Source organism: Carcharhinus amblyrhynchos, chromosome 11, assembly GCF_965287045.1.
Source record: "Carcharhinus amblyrhynchos chromosome 11, sCarAmb.v2.hapA, whole genome shotgun sequence".
In the NCBI taxonomy this organism is placed as follows: Eukaryota; Metazoa; Chordata; class Chondrichthyes; order Carcharhiniformes; family Carcharhinidae; genus Carcharhinus; species Carcharhinus amblyrhynchos.
In genome coordinates, this window is record NC_137334.1 from 4,245,193 (window position 1) to 4,264,183 (window position 18,991).

The 18,991-nt window shown below is 42.6% G+C and overlaps 1 protein-coding gene across 1 annotated transcript in view; it reads right to left on the reverse strand.

The window, feature by feature from the left end:
* Positions 1–838: 838 nt before the first annotated feature.
* The window catches only part of LOC145349646 (nmrA-like family domain-containing protein 1), a 64,681-nt gene continuing 46,528 nt past the window's right edge, over positions 839–18,991 (reverse strand). The window contains exons 3-5 of the mRNA XM_080198166.1: positions 9,682–9,928; positions 7,408–7,598; positions 839–1,082 (exon numbers count right to left, since the gene is read on the reverse strand). Coding sequence (XP_080054292.1) covers positions 903–1,082; positions 7,408–7,598; positions 9,682–9,928 — 618 coding nt within the window. The 3' untranslated portion in view covers positions 839–902. The remainder of the gene's footprint in view (positions 1,083–7,407; positions 7,599–9,681; positions 9,929–18,991) is intronic.

Genomic DNA, 18,991 nt, shown 5'->3' on the forward strand with positions numbered 1-18,991 from the left:
GTAGGCTTACAGTAGGTCTTGGACCCGGGTTCGATTCCAGCCTTGGGTGACCGTCTGTGTGGAGTTTGCACATTCTCCCCGTGTCTGCTTGGGTTCCCTCCTGGTGCTCCGGTTTCCTCCCACAGTCCAAAGATGTGTAGGTTTGGTGGATTAACCATAGTAAAAGCATGGGGTCATGTGGATCCGGCAGAGGGCAGAGCCTGGGTTGGAAGTTCTTTTGAAGAGTCGATGCAGACTCGATGGGCCGGATTGCCTCTTTCTGCACTGTAGGGATTCTGTGATACACAGATATTAATGATTGTCTGATGCTACACAACAACATAAAAATAATATATTTAACATAATAAAACATCAAAGGCATTATCAAACAAATTACCAAGCTACGTAAGGAAATTGTAGGGCAGATAATCAAAAGTTTGATCAAGTAGATAGAGTCTAAGGAGATCTTAAAGGAACTCAGCAATGTAGAGAGGCAGGGAGGGATAGGAGAGTATTGCAGAGCTTAGACTTGGACAGTTAAAGACATAGGGTGGGATTTTCCAGCCACGCTCACACCGATACTGGAAAATCCTGCCCAAGGACAATAGACCTTTGCATGGTCTGTCTCCAACCCACTACGATTCCTGTGGCGGGCAGGAGAGGACAATTGCCCCCACAGCATGAATGGCAGATTGAAACTGGGGATACTGAAGGATCCCGAGTTAGGTGAACGCAGATAGGCTCGTCTGCAACTCTCTGGAGAACAGTTTGTCTCACACTACTTGAAGGATAATGCTTGTCTGATATTAAAGAGCATTATGCCTGCCTGGTACTACAAAAAGATTATCTGATACTTGAGTGCATTAGCTGTCAGATGTTTATTTCAATTGCATTTTATCCACATTAAAAATAGTATTTGCTGTTCAGACATTCATGAAGGCATTCTTGTTTCTTGACATCCACTCTTCAAAGGATTGTGCCTCAGGATTTAACATTAGTGTCAGATCCTTGTTGCGATCGGGTTGACTCATATAAAACTGGAACATTTTGGCAAGTTCCTGCGCTCCTGGGAATTTCAGTTCCTCAAAATCCTTGATTGATATCTGAAATAATAATAGAAATTTATTACCCCTGTTCAAATCCATTGTGTCCACCCATGCAAGGAATGCTGTGTTGTACTTAAAACTGATGTTAAAATAATACTGCACAAGGTTAGATTTGATCATTAATAAGGCCAAGAACCTCATACTAAGGGAAAAAGAACTGTACTTAGAGACTGGCTAAAATAAAGACCACATTTTTATAAAACAATTTTGTTTATAAATACTTTTAAGAAAAATCAGTTGGTGCCTGAATGTCCATGATTCAATAGGATAATATAAAGCAGCTCTGTATGGTGACACATACATCTTAGTTACTGTATCAGATCTGTTGATAAAACCCAGCATTGTATCCAAAGGAGCACTGGATCCAAAGGAGGATTGCATCAAATAATTGTACGCAATCTGGGTTTGGGTTACACGTGATGTGGAGATGCCATCGTTGGACTGGGGTAAACACAGTAAGAAGTCTCACAACACCAGGTTTAAGTCCAACAGGCTTATTTGGTAGCACAAGCCACTAGCTTTCGGAGCACTGCTCCTTCATCAGGTGAGTGGGAGTTCTGTTCACAAACAGGGCATATAAACACAAACTCAATTTACAAAATAATGGCTGGAATGCGAGTCTTTACAGGTAATCAAGTCTTAAAGGTACAGACTTCACCAGATGAGAAAATGGGCACAACTTGATGGCAAAGTCAGGCCATCAATATCTTTAAATTTACCCAGTTCCAATTCCCTGTATTTTCCTAACCTCAGAGCTCAACATCCCTGAATAACATCCCACAGGTTTCAAAATTAAAAGCAAAATCCAGCAATTGTTACCACACCGGGCACCTATATCTTTTGGGTTTAGTTCTGAGTTAGGATAAAGATACCTTTTCACCAGGCCTAGCTTGTTAAGAGTTGACAGCTTCCTGCTGTGAGTTGCAGTCTCAAAAGCAGATTCCTTACATAAGGTGAACTTGCCTCTGAACTACTGTTTTTTCCTTCTGATCTTCCCTTATCTGAACTAACCTTCTCAGAAGTTACTCTCAATGACCTTTATTACACAAGTTCACCTTTTCGGCACAACTTGTGGGCCGAAGGGCCTGCTTGTGCTGTAGTGTTCTATGTTCTATGTTTTCAAGGTCATATTCCTCTACATTTTCTCTTTTGAACTTTTACCACCTCTTCTTTAACTTTTGCTACTCCATTCTCCACTGTCACCAATTTGCCTTACATAAACATCTGTTTAGTGTTGCTAAGCAAATCAGTATATCAAAAGTTCTGGTTCCACCAATTCAGCCAACCTGTCTTTTTACAATTTTCATTTTGAAATCATTTGTTCCTCTTTAATCATTAAACCACCAAAACACTCTCCCAATTATTAGATTTCTTATTTGTTTTATTTAGTCACAATTTCCTGACAAGCTGCACATGGGGATTCAGATCAGGACTTTGATTTGATTTATTACTGTCACATGTATTGTTTCTTGCGTATTATACAGATAAAGCACAGAGTAGGAAATGAGAAGATGCAGAATATAGTGCAACAGTCATAACTTGGCTGTCGGGAAAAAATCAACGTAGTGCGTCCATTCGGAAGTCTGATGGCAGCAGGGGAGAAGCTGTACTTGAGTCGGTTGATATGTGATCTCAGACTTTTGTACCTTTTTCCTGACAGAAGAAGGTGGGAGAGTCTTTGTCTGGGGTGCATGGGGTCCTTGATTATGCTAGTTCCTTTTCTGAGGCAGCAGGAAGTGTAGACAGTGTCAATGGGTGGGAGGTTGGTTTGAATGATGGACTGAGCTTTGTTCACGATCCTTTGTTAAGGGTGATGGGATTGCACAGTGAAATGTTTGACACATTGGAAGAGACAGATAGCTTGCATTCAATGCCATGGAGCATGGGGGAAATTAGGCACCAATTTTGCACGGAGCAAAAGCTGGGAGCTCATTCTTTCTGTCGTAGAGGTGGTGGCTCTTTGGGTAAGTAGTTTTGTATATTGAGGCTTACCACGTAAGTGTGACCTCTGATGACATTATGGGTGGAATTTCCCTGTCCCATCCATCACGGGAATCTAGCAGGCGGGACATGGACCATGCAAAGGTCTGTTGACCTCGGGCAGGATTTTCCAACCTTGTGGCGAGTGTGACCAAATAATCCTTCCCTAGATATAAATAAAATCTTCAGGAACAAGAGAATAATTAAAACTTCGGTCGGCAACTTTGCCAAGGATATTGGCAACTGGGTAGATCATTATAGCTTTGGATATTCCAGTTCCTGTTCCTATGGTGACAAAGGGAGACTGGAGAGGTAATTAGCAACCCTTCCAGTCTCCATGGCAGAATTATGAGATTGCTACAGTGTTGAACAGATCATCATAGAATCATAAAATCCCTACAGTGCAGAAGGAGGCCATTTGGCCCATCAAGCCTGCACTGACAACAATCCCATCCTACCCCAGAATTCCCAGTATTCACCCTGCTAATTCCTCTGACACTAAGGGGCAATTTGGCACGGCTAATCAAGCTAACCTCCACATCTCTGGAGTGTGGGGAAAAAAGCAGAGCACCCAAAGGAAACCCATGCTGATTCAGGGCAATGTTCAAACTCTACATAGACTGTCCACCCGAGGCTGGAATTGAACCTGGGTCCCTGGTGTTGTGAGGCAGCAGTGCTATCCACTGTGACATCATGATAAGAGTAGCAAATCTGTTACCAGTGTTGGGAAAGGAATGCTACAACCCCAAATTGCACTGAGAAGCAGAGGGTCAGAACTTGTGAAATTTTAATGATCTTGCAGAGCTACTTTGAACCCTTTACTATTACCTATGAACACTGTGTTTGACATGAGAGATCAAGAAGAGAGGGTCATTGGTCAGTACTGCACCGAGATGTTTAGCTGAATCTTGAGAGTTTGGGCAACTGATCTCATCAGAGAAAGGATTGTCTCAGGAACAAGAGATCTTGCTGTGAGAGTACATAGGGCCATAAGAAATTGGAACAGGAGTAGACCATTTGGCCCTCAAGCCCTCTCTGCCATCAACAGGATGGTGGCTGATCTGGCATTCCTCACGTCCACTTTCCTGCTGTTTCCCCTTAACCCTGGATTCCCTGACAGATGCTGAGAGAAGAGAAACGGCCTAAGACCAGACATCATGATCTCAGAGTAAAGGAGGACTTTCTTCTCTCAGATAGAAGTGAATCTGTGGAATTCTTCATGACCGCGGACTCCAGACTCTGGATCTTTTAAGTATCTTGAAGATTCTGCACTAAGCTGATGCCGCAGATCGCATTTCACCAACTGCACGAGGAACTGAACGGCCAACAGATCAATCGTTTCCCAACAAATGCAACAGATCAGCAAAAACAATTAACACGGCAGCAATGCTCACCACGGCAGCAACACTCCCCAGAGAAACGTTGTCATCACAGGAACCAGCAGACACCAGGTGAACAGTCAATAACAACTTGCACTTCTAACATAAAAATATTAACATGAACACTTTAAAGATTGTGTGTGCAATGCACGTGTAGGGGGTGGATGAAATTGGAACAGACTAGAAAAACAGTTTTTGTTCACGCCTGACGATTTTCTTCATAGACTATGTATATGGAGGAGTTTGTAAATGACAGTGCATGTGGGGGCAGCACAGTGGCTCAGTGGTTAGCACTGCTGCCTCACAACACCAGGGATCCGAGTTCGATTCCCGGCTTGGGTCACTGTCTGTGCGGAGTCTGAACGTTCTCCCTGTGTCTGCGTGGGTTTCCACCGGGTGCTCCGGTTTCCTCCCACAGCTGAAAAGTCGTTCTGGTTAGGTGCACTGACCGTGCTAAATTCTTGCTTAGTGTACCCCAACAGGCACTGGACAGTGGCAACTAGGGGATTTTCACATAACTTCATTGCAGTGTTAACATAAGCCTACTTCTGACACCAACAAATAAATAAGCAATTTCTTTATTATGAAAATGGGGATGTTTGGATAAATATATTTGTACACTGGCTTGCCATACTCATGTGACCTCTGATGTTACTACAAAGGCTTCTAGGTAGTAGCCATTTTACACACCAGTGGTCAGATACATTAATTCACTTGCATGATGCAGCATCTCATGGCCTATGTCTGTTTCTGTTACAGCACAAGCTGAAGACACTTAACTTCTTAGTATTACAGGGAAAGTTCAGCCTGAAGTCATGCAAGATCAACTGTTATCACTCAAGCTCAAACTGCTGCCATCATAGCTCTGGATATTAATGTGCAAAATAACTTGCAGGGAATCACAGCCATCCAGCAATTTGTCCTCCTATGCATTGCTAGGATTTTTGAGATGCTGCCACATGGAATTGGCAATGGCAACGTGAAGCGTGAACCTGCTGTTCTCTCTCAGTGTTACAGCATTCACCCTCCTGCCATGTTGCACTTGCTGGTGCCTATCAGCCGGCCCAGATGCTGCAGTCTGTGCCAAGATTGTGGTGCCTGAAGATGGGCATTTCAAGATCGAAGTTGTGGAGACCGCACTTCAGCTACGCTGTAGCTGCAAGAGTAGTACATTTTAGGAGCATTAAGACAAGCAAAGGTTCTTGGAACCAGAATGTACAAGGGTGATTTGGTGACTCTGGAATATAATTCAGCTACATGGATTTGTAAATTTGGTGTGGAATGTTTATTCTAATTATTAATAATCTCTCCCTCAATGTCAACAAAATGAAGGAGACAGTCATCAACTTCAGGAAGCATAGTGGAGAACTTGCCACTGTCTACGTCAATGGGGACAAAGTAGAAATGGTTGACAGCTTCAAGTTTTCAAGTGTCCAGATCACCAGCAACCTGTCCTGGTACCCCCATGCCGACGCTATAGTTAAAAAAGCCCATCAATGTCTCTACTTTCTCAGAAGACGAAGGAAATTTGGCATGTCTGCTGCAACTCTCACCAACTTTTACAGATGCATCATAGAAAGCATTCTTGGTATAGCTCCTGTTCTGTCCAAGACTGCAAGAAACTATAAAGAGTTGTGAATGAAGCCAAGTCACCCATAGGCTGTCTATACTTCCCGCTGCCTTGGAAAAGCAACCAGCATAATTAAGGACACCACTCTCCCCAGACATTCTCTCTTCCACCTTCTTCCGTCAAGAACAGCTTCTTCCCTGCTGCCATCAGACTTTTGAATGGAACTACCTCGCATTAAGTTGATCTTTCTCTACATCCTAGCTATAATTGTCACACTACATTCTGCTCACTCTTTCCTTTCCTTCTCTATGTATGGTATGCTTTGTCTATATAGCACAGGAAACTATACTTTTCACTGTATACAAATACATGTGAAAATAATAAATCAAACCAAATTTTCTGATTACTCTTATTGTTGCAGTGTAGCCAAACGAACTTCATGATAGTAACAGAGGGAAGGTTTGGGTGAATGAGGAATTGGGATTGCGGTTACTGGTATCGCAGATTGGTCAAAAAACTCTATTGTGGTCCTTTTTGCAACAGCAAGGTTAAGGAAACAGCTGGATACCAACATCAGCAGATTTAGAGTTAATCATCAAATCAGAATAAAACTCTGTAGCCCTACCACAATGAGTCAAAAATTATGTTAAAAGCAAGCCTACGAACAGGTGGTTCTATGAACATCCCCATTCTCGGCCACAGTGAAGTCCAGCACACAATGTTAATAAAATGAACACATTTTCTTCTAACCTTGAACACTAGTGTTTGTCTAAATAAGAAGTGTTCAAGCTTTTAGTGTTTGTGGGACACAAAATGTTCATCCCATTGAATACTGAAGGCTTCTTATAGATTTTGATGTTCTGATTTTGGATTCATCCACTACCAAGAGCTCTTTCCAAATTGTCAGGTTCATATCACTCATGTAGGACAAACCTGCCAAATGTCACGGTGGCACAGTGGTTAGCACTGTTGCCTCACAGTGCAAGGGACCCAGCTTCAATTCTGGCCTCGGGTCATTGTATGGGGTTTGCATGGTCTCCCCATGTCTGTGTGGGTTTCCTCCAGATGATCTAGTTTCTTCCCACAGTCCAAAGATGAGCTGGTTAGGGTGATGGGCCACATTAAATTGTCCCTTAGTGTCAGGGGGACTAGCAGGGTAAATATGCGGGGTTATAGGGATAGGGCCTGGGTGGGATTGTTGTCGATGCAAGCTCGATGGGCCAAATGGCCTCCTTCTTCACTGTAGGGATTCTATTCTATATCAGTACAAACAGGATTGAATTGTCTGGGCCTTGACAATCCAAGTAGTCAATAGGCTGCAGGTTAAACACTGATGGAGTTGCTCCTTTTCACTATTAACCAATTAGCTTAGAAATGTCTATTTTTTACCAACCTTAGAGTCTCTGATTGTTTTCCCAGTGTGTCGGGACATAACATCAGCATATTCCTCAATCGTAAGCTTGTCAGTGCTGAGACCTATGTCTTTCCCAATGAAGTTTTCAGGGCTTTTCAAGATGGCGAGAACAACTCCACCTAAGTCCTTGACTGACATCCCATCCATTGGAACGCCTCCCATCGGAATGTCTAGGAATTGATGAGTCTATCGTTTAGACAGATGGCAACAGAAGATTTGATAACAGAAAAATTAGCAACAAATTCAAAAGCTTCATGGGTGTACAATAAAATCTAGCAACATCAAAAAGATTCATTTGTCTGTTTTTCAATCGTTCTCTTCACCTTCTTACATGTTCACCAAGATTTAACTCAGACATTTTTTTAAATACGTAAAAATAAAATGCTGGAGATGCTGCAGATCTTAAATGAAAACAGAAAGTGGTGTATAAACTCAGCAGATCTGGCAGTATCTGTGGCGAGGAACCGAGGGATATTACTGTTGTTGTCAGTAGTTTTTCAGCTCCTTGGTCTGTCCCAACACAACCCCACTCCCCCCCAACTTGACCACCTGTCCCCGGCTGTTCAGTTGCTCCCATTTAAACACTCTGCCATCTCACCTTTCGCCACTATTAGCACTCTTCAGCCTTTAATGGCACCACTGTCTTTTGTCCATGACAAATTTGTCCACATCTCTTTTGTCCTGATCTATCCTTGGTCTTCTATTCTGCCCCACCTCCTCCACCCCCTTTCCCACTATACAAGTCTGCACATTCCTACCTTCCTTCAGTTCTGTAAAAAGATCATTTAGATCCAAAACTTTGACTGGAATTTTACCGGCATGTCCGCTCCTATTCCAGGGGCTGGCGAGGCTCTGAGAGCATCATTCCCTGTTGGCCTCGGGTGAGATTGTATGAACCTCGAGCAGATGTGCTGGTCAAATTCCACCCTTTAACTCTGTTTCTCTCCATAGATGCTGCCAGACGTATTGAGTTTATCCTGGATTTTCTGTTTTTATTTGTTAAATATTAACAGGAATTGAATAGATTGCATCAGCAAATACAATTAATCAATTAGTAAAAATCTTTCTATAAGGAATTTAACTCACCTTAGCTAGAATGTTTTCTCTTATTGATCTCTGCTACAGTGCAATTTTGTTTGAAACTTGACTATCAAGACTTGGTAAAGTCAAATACTTATTTCTATTCTATTTGTTGCTTAGTAATGCAATTTTAACCTTGTTTCCATTGGCAACATCAATTATTTCAACATGAATTCTGAACACATCTGAACTGAAAGAATGGGATCAGTATTGGTGTAAATCCACATTAGGATAAATGCAAAACTCAGAAAATTTCTAACTTGAAGTTCACATCCAAAATTCAGAACGTTTATATTTCCGTGGATCAAGACGTAAGTGCCCCTCAGATCAGGAATGTGTTTGGTTAAAACCCCCTAGCCTGCACTAAGTTAGTCGAATTCAGCTAGGCAGGCGCTGGGATTGGCTTTAGTACCCCAAAGAATGGAAAGGAAAATCTATCCAATGTCTAGCTCTTGCTTGCTCTCTAATGTAATTTTGGGTGCCTGGAAGAATTACTCAAATAAAGGACTGAATGGACCACGTCCTTCCTAATTTAGTAGGCTCTCAAGATGTACTGCCTAGACTTGAACATAAAGAACATTTACAAAGGACAATACAGCACAGGAACAGGGCTTTCGGCCCACCTAGCTTGCATCAATACATGGTTTCTATCCCTCTGTTCACCTCCCATTCATGTATCTATCAAGATACACCTTGAATGTTGCTAACATGCCTGTTTCTACCACTTCTACTGGCAGTGCGTTCCAGGCACCCACCACCCTGTGGTGTCCCCGCATGTCTCCCCTAAGCTTATCCCCTCTCTCCGTAAACCTGCATCCTCTTGTAGTTGACCCTTCCACCCTTGGGAAAAGGCCTCTGCCTATTCACCCTATCTATGCCTCTCATAATTTTGTAGACCTCTATTTAGGTGAGGTGCAGGAGAGCTGGTGGTCCTTATCATAGAATCTACAGGCAGAAGGAGGTTATCAAGCCCACACTGAGGACAATCCCACCCAGATATTGTCCCTATCCCCGCAATCCCACACATGGGATCATACCCCAAAAAGAATCTGTGGCTTCAGGAGGGGAAGACATAAACTGTATTTCAAAATTTCCTTTGCTCTCCAGAGCAGTCGAAAACAATACCAACCATTCAGCTGTTACAAAAACACTTTAGGCTTCCCAATAACTTACCCAAAACATAATAGCCTTTGTCTGACTTAACAGGCCTAAACACATCGAGGAAATTTTCAAAGTAGTCAGGCATTCTAACACTTGTCATGGGAGCACCAAGTTCCCTGAAGTATTCTTCAATCTGCCCCTTCCCATCAAAATGTGGCACATCCAGTTTTCCATTGGTCAGCTTTCTGACATTCTCAAGACCACTGAATACAATGTGCTTCACGCCAAGGTGGTTGGAAATGTCAGCTACTCTCTTACCCTGACAAAGAAAAAGAGTAAAACATTACTTTGTTAGTAATCCATGAATTAAAATCGCTTTTATAGCTCCTGTAATAGTCTAGGACAGTCCTTGGTTCCAACCCTGGACAGTGCTGATTTAACTGATCTCAGTTGCCTTCATCACTGGGGCTGGATCCGAGGGAGGAAGAGGGAGGGGTGCTGCTGGGCCATTCCTGGTCCGACTGTCAATCTGGAAGCACAAATGGGCAGTGAAGTCAGGGTCCAGTTAGGTGAGATTTATTTCAATCTCAAGTAATCCGCTGATATCGGTAACACCGCAGTCTCTCACGTGTAGAATTGCTGTTTGACCGAGTTACCTCACTACATACAACAGTACTCCAGCACAACTGAGTATCTTCAAGAGAAATCCAAGAGGCATGAGAAGGAAGAATGACACATATAATGAAGCTTCAAAGTAAAATAATGCTTGTGGGGATAAAGGGGGTTGGGGCGTGGCGGGGGGGTAGGTGACGGGAGAGGTTAGGGGAACTTATTTTCACACAGATCAGTTAAAATACACATATTTGTCACTTCTGAAGATTGGTTTTGGCACTGGTCTTTGAAAAAACCCAAGGTTATGCTACGTGCCATCCCTCTCTGCTATGGAGCAATGCTTGGTAAAACCGAAAGATGACAAAACGTAAGTAAGAGGAAACTTAAAACTTGAAAAAAGATTTCATCAAATAACATAGAACAAAATTTAAATATAGCATCATTCAGAGAAGAAAGAGTGCTATTGTTGGATTCTAATTCTGTTTTTACGATACTAAGACTTTGTAAAGCATTGTTGTTACAAATGGTAATTAAATTTATGTGTGAACAGCAAAATCTGCTGGGGTTTTCCAATAATCTAAGAGTGAAATCTAAACTGACTCAATGCAACAGTGTGATGTGGCCATGGATACTGCATACTGTCTGGAGAATATAGTCAATGAATGATGTCAAACATCTTTCTGTAACATCAGAATTAAAACTAAGGAACAAAGTTTTGATGGTCTGAGCAATTTTGCTGAGCTGTGTAGTTCCAATTCCAGAGTTTAGTGCTGCTTCCTTTAGAGCTGGTTTTCATATATTACCACTTCATCACAGCTTGTGTATATATCACAGCTTAGTATGGTTCCTGCTCTGACCAAGACAGCACAAAATTACAAAAGGGTCATGAATGAAACCCAGTCCATCACACAGACGAGCCTCCCATACATTGACACTGTCTACACTTCCTGCTGCCTCAGAAACGCAGCCAGCATAATCAAGGAACACACGCAAACCGAACATACTCTCTTCCACCTTGGCATCACAGTAGCACAGTGGTTAACACTGATTCCTCACAGCACCAGGTTTGATTCCCAGCTTGGGTCACTGTCTGTGTGGAGTCTGCAAGTTCTCCACGCGTGTTCATGGGTTTCCTCCGGGTGCTCTGGTTTCCTCCCACAGTCTGGAAGACATGCTGGTTAGATGCATTGGCCGTGCTGAATTCTCTCTTGGTGTGCCTGAACAGGTGCCGGAGTGTAGCAACTAGGGGATTTTCACACAAGCTTCATTGCGGTGTTAATGTAAACCTACTGCATCACTAATAAACTTTTTCCCATCAGGAAAAAATACAAAAGTCTGAGGTCACATACCAATCAACTCAAGAACAGCTTCTTCCCTGCTGCTGTCAGACTTCTGAATGGATCTATCTTGTATTAAGTTGATCTTTCTCTACACTCTACCTTTGACCGTAACACTACATTCTGCACCCTCTTCTTTGCTTCTCTATGAGCAGTATGCTTTGTCTGCATAGCGTGCAAAAAACAATACTTTTCACTGTATACTAATGCATGTGACAATAATAATCAAATCAAATCATTAATTTACAACAAATATAGACAGAACAATTACTTTGTTCTTCCAAACTTCAGTTACATGTATACTAAATAAAAAACACAATGCACAGGATTTCATGGCCTCGATCATTTTGAAACCGTAAAATCCTGCCCCAGGTGAATGGACCTTCCCATTGTCCGCCCCTGGCCTGCTCCGATTCCCATGACCAGGGGGCTTGCCTCTGAAACTTGAATGAATTACTTAAGGAAGTGAGTGGATAAATGTCGGTTCTGATCACGGGGGAGCCCGTGAGACCTACGTGGTGGGCTCAGCGGGGAGGCCATTGTTTGCTCTGATTGGGGCACCCTTTAAACATGGCGCCCAGGCCTCAGTGCAGCCGCCATCATGTGCTGAGGCCCCGCCCCTCCACATGATGGCATGAAACATGCCCACCTGCTTCTCTGTAAGATCCGGAGAGAAGGCTGGCGTGTTTCTCTGGAGAGAAACACATCGTTTTTCTCACTGGAACCAACACTCTGCCATTTTTTGGTAAGAATCCCCTCAGTACATCAAATTTTAAAAAACTGTGGATGCTGGAATCGGAAACAAAACAGAAAATGCTGAAAAAACTCCGCAGCTCTGGTAGGGAGGGAAAACACTAGCTGGGCCCTAGATTTGTGTTCTTTGAAACAAAAAGGTGTTGCTTGTTAAAATAAATCATCAGGATATTAGCATTTCAGAATCTCTCCAAAAAGAAATATAATTAAAGATGCAAATCGTGCTACGCCTCACAAAGATCACAAACAGAGAGTATGTTCATTGGATAGAGTTAGAAAAACAAATCTACACCATCGAGGTTAAGTGAAGCATTTTCAGGTCCAAGTTGGAGATATTGAGTGTAGGCGACACTTTCATTCTCTTGTGCAGTGGTTGAATTCCCACACAGCTTTTTGTGGTGAGGGGAAATATATCGCATGCATGTGAGTGGGAGGAGAAAGAAACTGCCTTGAAATTATTACAAAGAAGATTGGAGGTGGGGAAATCGACATCCACTCAAAACAAGGGGAGAGTCTCTGTATCCTGTTAAAAATTATTTTTCATCGGTAACAAAGCCATGTAAAATAGCTCATAGGGATGAATAAAATGTTTAAATTTTACACAATACAGTAAGTAGGATTTAGTGCAGCAGTCAGCCAATTCACTTTCTTCTACGGTCCTGAATAAGACGGCAGTTTTATTCCTCTTCCTGTTGAGAATCTGTTAAGACATCATCAACATTTGGAACTCAGCAAAATAAACATGTCTACTCATTTGTAATTTTATTTGCTATTTAATCTCAATTACTTTTCCTTTCTTTTAAAAAAAGGAAGGAATTACAGTAAACTCCCTGAAATCACACAAGTTTAAAAATCATACGAGCTGATATGAAAACAAAAGTCTTCTTATAAGACCCTTCACAGGTAGGCATTGAGGTCATTAATCTGGGCAAAGTTCATTAAATCAAACATCTGTAATTAGGAAGGGAGTGATCCACAAGAAGGAGCTATGATAACTTGTAGCAGTGATGTACTAAGTTTTCACGCTGACTGGGTATTATATGAAGTAAGCAATTGTGATTGCTATATGCTAATTACTTGTGACCAAACTTGAAAACTAGAATTGTTTATGTATCTTGGGATACGCCACTCTGGCTTGCTACCGAGATATGAACTGTAGCTATCCAGCGCCCTTGCTATAACTTGCATTAAAACAGCAGTTTAAGAGAACTCTGTGACTTGGTCTGGTTACTCAAAGGGTAAAGTTGAGATCAATTAAGAGGCTGACATCAAAACCTGCAATACTTCCTAACTGATAAATATACTACCTTGTAAGAGTCCAAGTCATACATTCCAGGAAGCCCTGAAATTCAGTCTGTGCTGAGATGGCTAATGTCAGGTGTGTGGCAGTGAGGGTAAAATATGTGGCTACGTCACCCCAGATTAGAATGGAGAAATACAAGACATGGTTCCGGCTTCTGATCACTAGCCAGTGACTGTTGCTTGAACGGTACTTTTTGTGACCATTAGATGAGAACAACATTATGGTTCCCCCACCCATCACTAATTAACCTTTCAATGCTAAATAGGATCCAACATTAACAGCAGTCCACTTCCATGTAGCAATGAAGGAACCACAGCCCAGCATGATCCAGCACCTTTAGGAAAAACAGGAAGAGAACTGAGGGTTACAGCACGGGGAAGGGAACAATACTTAAGAAGGTCAACAATGTCGAGGATCAAGCAGCTCACTTGATCGTCACCCCATCCTTAACATTAAACATTCACTCCCCTCCACCACCCATGCACACTGGCAGCAGTATGTACCATATACAAAATACACAAGCCATCCTGACATGGAACTATGCCTTTACTGGATCAAAATCCTGGAACTCCCTAACAGCACTGTGGATGTGCCTACACCAGAATGGACTCCAGTGGTTCAAGAAGGCAGCTCACCACCATCTTCTCAAGGACAACTAGGAAGGAACAACAAATGTTGGCTTTGCCAGCGATGCTCACATCTCATGAAAGAATGTTAAAAACACCATTTACATAGGATTAATCAAAACCATCTGAATATACAAAGATCGGTGCAAAGCTTAAAACAATCTGCAGCCCAGCAAAATAAATTATTGCTTAAGAATGTATGTCTCAGTCATTTGCAAATGATTTGATGTTGATTTTCACAATCTGTTTAGACATTGGGTATTCAGTTTCCATCTTCTGTCCTTTGAAGAAGTTAGAAGAATGTACAATCTCTACCCTTGGGCAGTGAGAATGCAGCTGCTGCTGTGTCTGCACCGTTTGCTGCTGCTTGCCAGTTCTTTTGACAAATGCCATTTTTGTGGTCAGCAATGTGAGGTTACATTCCATCACTACGCTGCAAAAATCACCAAAAGCAATTTGGAAGACATTATACTGCTAATTACTACAAGTACAAATATTGCCTAATGAAAACTTAATAGGATTGCAAGATAACAAAAAGACTTTGCATAGATCAAGTGTGAGAAAGAGAGAGAAACACAAAGGACTTTAGACAGAAATCAAGAGGGTGATTCTGCCAGCGACTTACAGCATCCATGTCATAAACAATGTAAAGGGTACCAGAGTAGAAACCCACTGTTATGAAGCCCGCTGGACCCCAACAATTCTTCCTATTTTTGGCATTAGTGTGAGGATAAGGGGTGGGATTCTCCCAAAAAAATTCTAAATGTCCAATTTGCGTAAAAACTGGAGTAAATCCTGTTGTTTATTTCAGTTTCAAAATAAATCTCCCACATTCTGTGCACCAGTGCACACCCCCCACACCGATGGGAGGTCCTGATTTCTGTCCCTTTGTCACTGATCGTAGTGCAGTGTGAACCCCCACCTCCACTGATCTCCTCCAGAGGCTCTGCCCCATCAGGCCCTGCCCCCTCTGGTCCCACCCCCTTGGCACTGCCTGATACCTCGTGGGTAGTGCCAATGTACTCTCTGGGCACTGGCACTTCACCCCTTGGGCAGTGCTAGGCAGCCAGACTGGCAATGTCCAGGGTGCACCTCCCCTTAACCCCCTGATCTCCTGGGGCAGAGGGGGGGGGGGCCTCCATGGCCTCCTTTCACTCCAGCAGGATAGGGCCACTACCTCCCCGCTGGCAGGGCTGGAGAGGCCAGCGAGCCCGGGGAATTCAATCCTGGGCCCGCAAATGGAGTTGTAATTCTAATTCAAATAATTTACTCCGGTCTGTGCCGAGTTTTGGCACGGGGCTGACGGCACCAGAGACCGGGGCACCCAACAGGGATTCCACTCCCCCACCCATCCATGCCCCCACCCATGCCCCCCACCCCAAGGTGTTTTACTCCAGGTGTAATTCTATTGACACACTAGGAAGTTTACATCAAAACAGGTTTCATTTAACAATGCAATTTAACTATAACAAATGAATATGCTTAACCTTTACCAACTCAAATACTTAAACATGACAAGATACAATTCTTAACTGCTAACCTATCTCTATTAGTTCCAGCTTAAGCAATGTTCCTCCTAGTGACTGCAACTCCTCTTCACAAACCAGCTAGCAAAGCTTACGTTTTTACTTATTAACAGTCCTGCTGTTAATGTTACCATTAACCCGGGCAAGATCTCTCAATCTGTTACAGCACGGCTGGGATGCCCCCAGATTGTTATTGCCCTGGTGATGTGGGATAAACTGGCTCTCTCTCTTTATTCAACCCTCGCTGCTGGTCGCAACAAGATTCATCTAAGAAAACAAAAATTCCCCTTTCCCCTTCCAAACAGGCAAAATCTTGAGCCCACGTTTGCCATCTTCAAGGATGCCAGTGGGGAGCTCAAGGTAAGGAAGTTGCCGGTGACTTGGGATCTTCCCCGCCCCTCACCAGTGTCGTCATTAGATTCAGACCCACAGAGAGTGTGAACCTGCTTTGTATGCATTAACATGTATTTCCATACTATTAACTCCCCGCCCCCACCCCCCCACCCCGAGGCCAGATATTGACAACAGGCCAGCGTGATGTCACATCAGTACGGCTCACAACAGGTCAGCACAGACATGAACCGTGAGGGCTCCCCCCCAGGGCATAAAGGAGGTATAGCCCTGAGACATGGCCAGGCAGTGTCCCAGCAATGCTCCTTGGCACAGGTTGGCACTGCCAGGTCAGGAGAAAAAGTCACTGATAGGCGTCACTGTTGGTTACCAAATAGTGGCATCGTTATCAATGGGGCAAGAAATGAACAAATAAATAACTTATGCATGTAAAAATGGTACAGCAATTATCATGGGGGATTTAATCTACATATCAATTGGTCAAACCAGGCCAGTCAAGGCAGCCTTGAGGACGAACTCATAGAACATATCCACATTCTCTCTTCCACCTTCTTCCATCGGGAAAATGATACAAAAGTCTGAGGTCACATACCAGTCGACTCAAGAACAGCTTCTTCCCTGCTGTTGTCAGACTTTTGAATGGACCTACCTCACATTAAGTTGATCATTCTCTACACCCTCGCTACGACTGTAACACTACATTCTGCACCCTTGTTTCCTTCTCTATGAACGGAATGCTTTGTCTGTACAGTGCACAAGAAACAATACTTTTCGATGTACGTTAATACATGTGACAATAATAAATCAAATCTCTTTGTAATTTTGAATAAACTATCAAATATTTCTAAGCAGTACATTTAGTCCCAAAGTAACCAACTTTGAAGAGCTCATAACCATCTTCAACTATATACACCTCAGCATGCTTCCTTGGGTAAGTCTGCTTACACCATCCCTCCCTCCCTGAAAACAATTAAGGACTGGAACAATCTTTCACAAACCTGAATCTCCAACCCCTCTAAGGATTAATTTTAAGAAAATCTTGTTCTAATAATTGTGACGGTCAACTGCACTCATTGCCCCATCCCTTGTGACTATTCCCCAAAGACGGCCAAGGGGAATCCATACCAAGCCCTGACCCCTGTAAAGTAGCAGCTAGTGTCATCTGTTTACACTTGCAGCAGCAGAACTGCCGCTCCCAAAAGACGTTTGCAAAACAACAGCTTAAGTGTCATTCTCGGTTCCTCTGGCAGCAACATCATCACTAATTTATATTGTAGCATTGTCATCAATGTTAGGATGCCACTAGACACCACGCTAATATAAAATGCCACAAAGCTTGTACGCAGTTCCGAAATTTTTATTCAAGTGAAAATAGGAAAATGACGAGAAGTGTCTTAGCAAAGAATATTTAATTCAATTAACTGCAGAATTTTCCCATCCCGTCTGCCAGGGGGATCGAAGCGGGCAGGACAGTGGACCATGCAAAGGTGCTTTGACCCAATCTTTGGGGTGAGAAAATCCTGTCTCTTGCATTCATGGAACTTTCCAAAGCAAGTTATAGCTTAGCTTGTAGGTTTAACGTCAGTTGGTTAAATTATTTAAGATCTGATTCAGTAAGTGGTAGACGAAGGGGTTTTGATGCTAATTTTGTGCAGGCAAAATATGGAAGAGGCATTAGGAGAGACATTCTAAACTGGGCAGCCTTGAAAGGACGTGGAAAGAAATTTCAGAAGTGCAGTAATAAAGCAGAATATCTAGGCAGAGACTATAGTTGGAGCAAAATAAATTTTCAACAAGTAAGCTATTCTACGCGTTGCATTTTTTATGGGCCGTTTGCACCAGTCAAAAATAATCACTTTAAAAGCCGACAAGCCTCTCCAGCAGGAAAGCACAATTAACCAAAAAGATTCCTAACACAGCTCTAAGGCTGATTTCCCTGATGACAATCTGCATATACTGCACAAGATAGTTCTGCATAAGTTTCAGTTATATAAAGTGCTCTCTTGAGATCAGAATACTGCCTTACAGCTGTCTTGGATCTTCTGTTTAATTTAGTTTAACCCAAAATGACCCCAACCTATCATACTAATTACAAGATTCAAACCACTATAATTGAAGAGTTGAATCCAATGTTATAACTAAAACTTGGCTCCACGCCTCATTTTCCATGGATTATATCTACATTTTTTTTGTAAAATAGAGAATTCAACTGTTGTGTTTTATAGGACACCTGACCCCCAACCAAAGAGGACTGACAAAGCTTGATTTAGATTTCTGCAAATTCCTAGTACTTGGCAGAAATCTTACAGAAAAACACAAAGCTGACAGGATCTTTGAAGCACCCAAATCCACACCATCTTTAGCCTAAAGAAGCGTTGTGAAGGTGACAGGGTGACACTGTGCTAGTTATAAAAAAACTCTGTCACCAAATAGCAGAGGCACAGCCACGCAGCACATCATTAACCAGTTTCCCACGTCAATGGGGGAAGGCAGTCATCTCCACAAATTTCTTTACAAAGAAGGAAGTTACAATGTGGAATTCTCTGCCACAATCAGTTGTTAAAGCTGAGTGCATAAATTATTTTAGACAGGAATTAGATAGCTGTTTATAAAAGAGAAAAATCGAAAGGGATTGGGAGCAACCAGAAGGCTAGATGCTCATGTAGAGTTTTAGTTTAGTTTTGTTTAATTTATGTATTAGTTTCACAATTAGGCTAACATTAACACTGCAATGAAGCTACTGTGAAAATCCCCTAGTTGCCACACTCCAGTGCCTGTTTGAATCATAGAACCCTACAGTGCAGGAAGTGGCCCTTCGGCCCATCGAGTCTACACCAAACACAACCCCGCCCAAGCCCTACCCCCATATCCCTA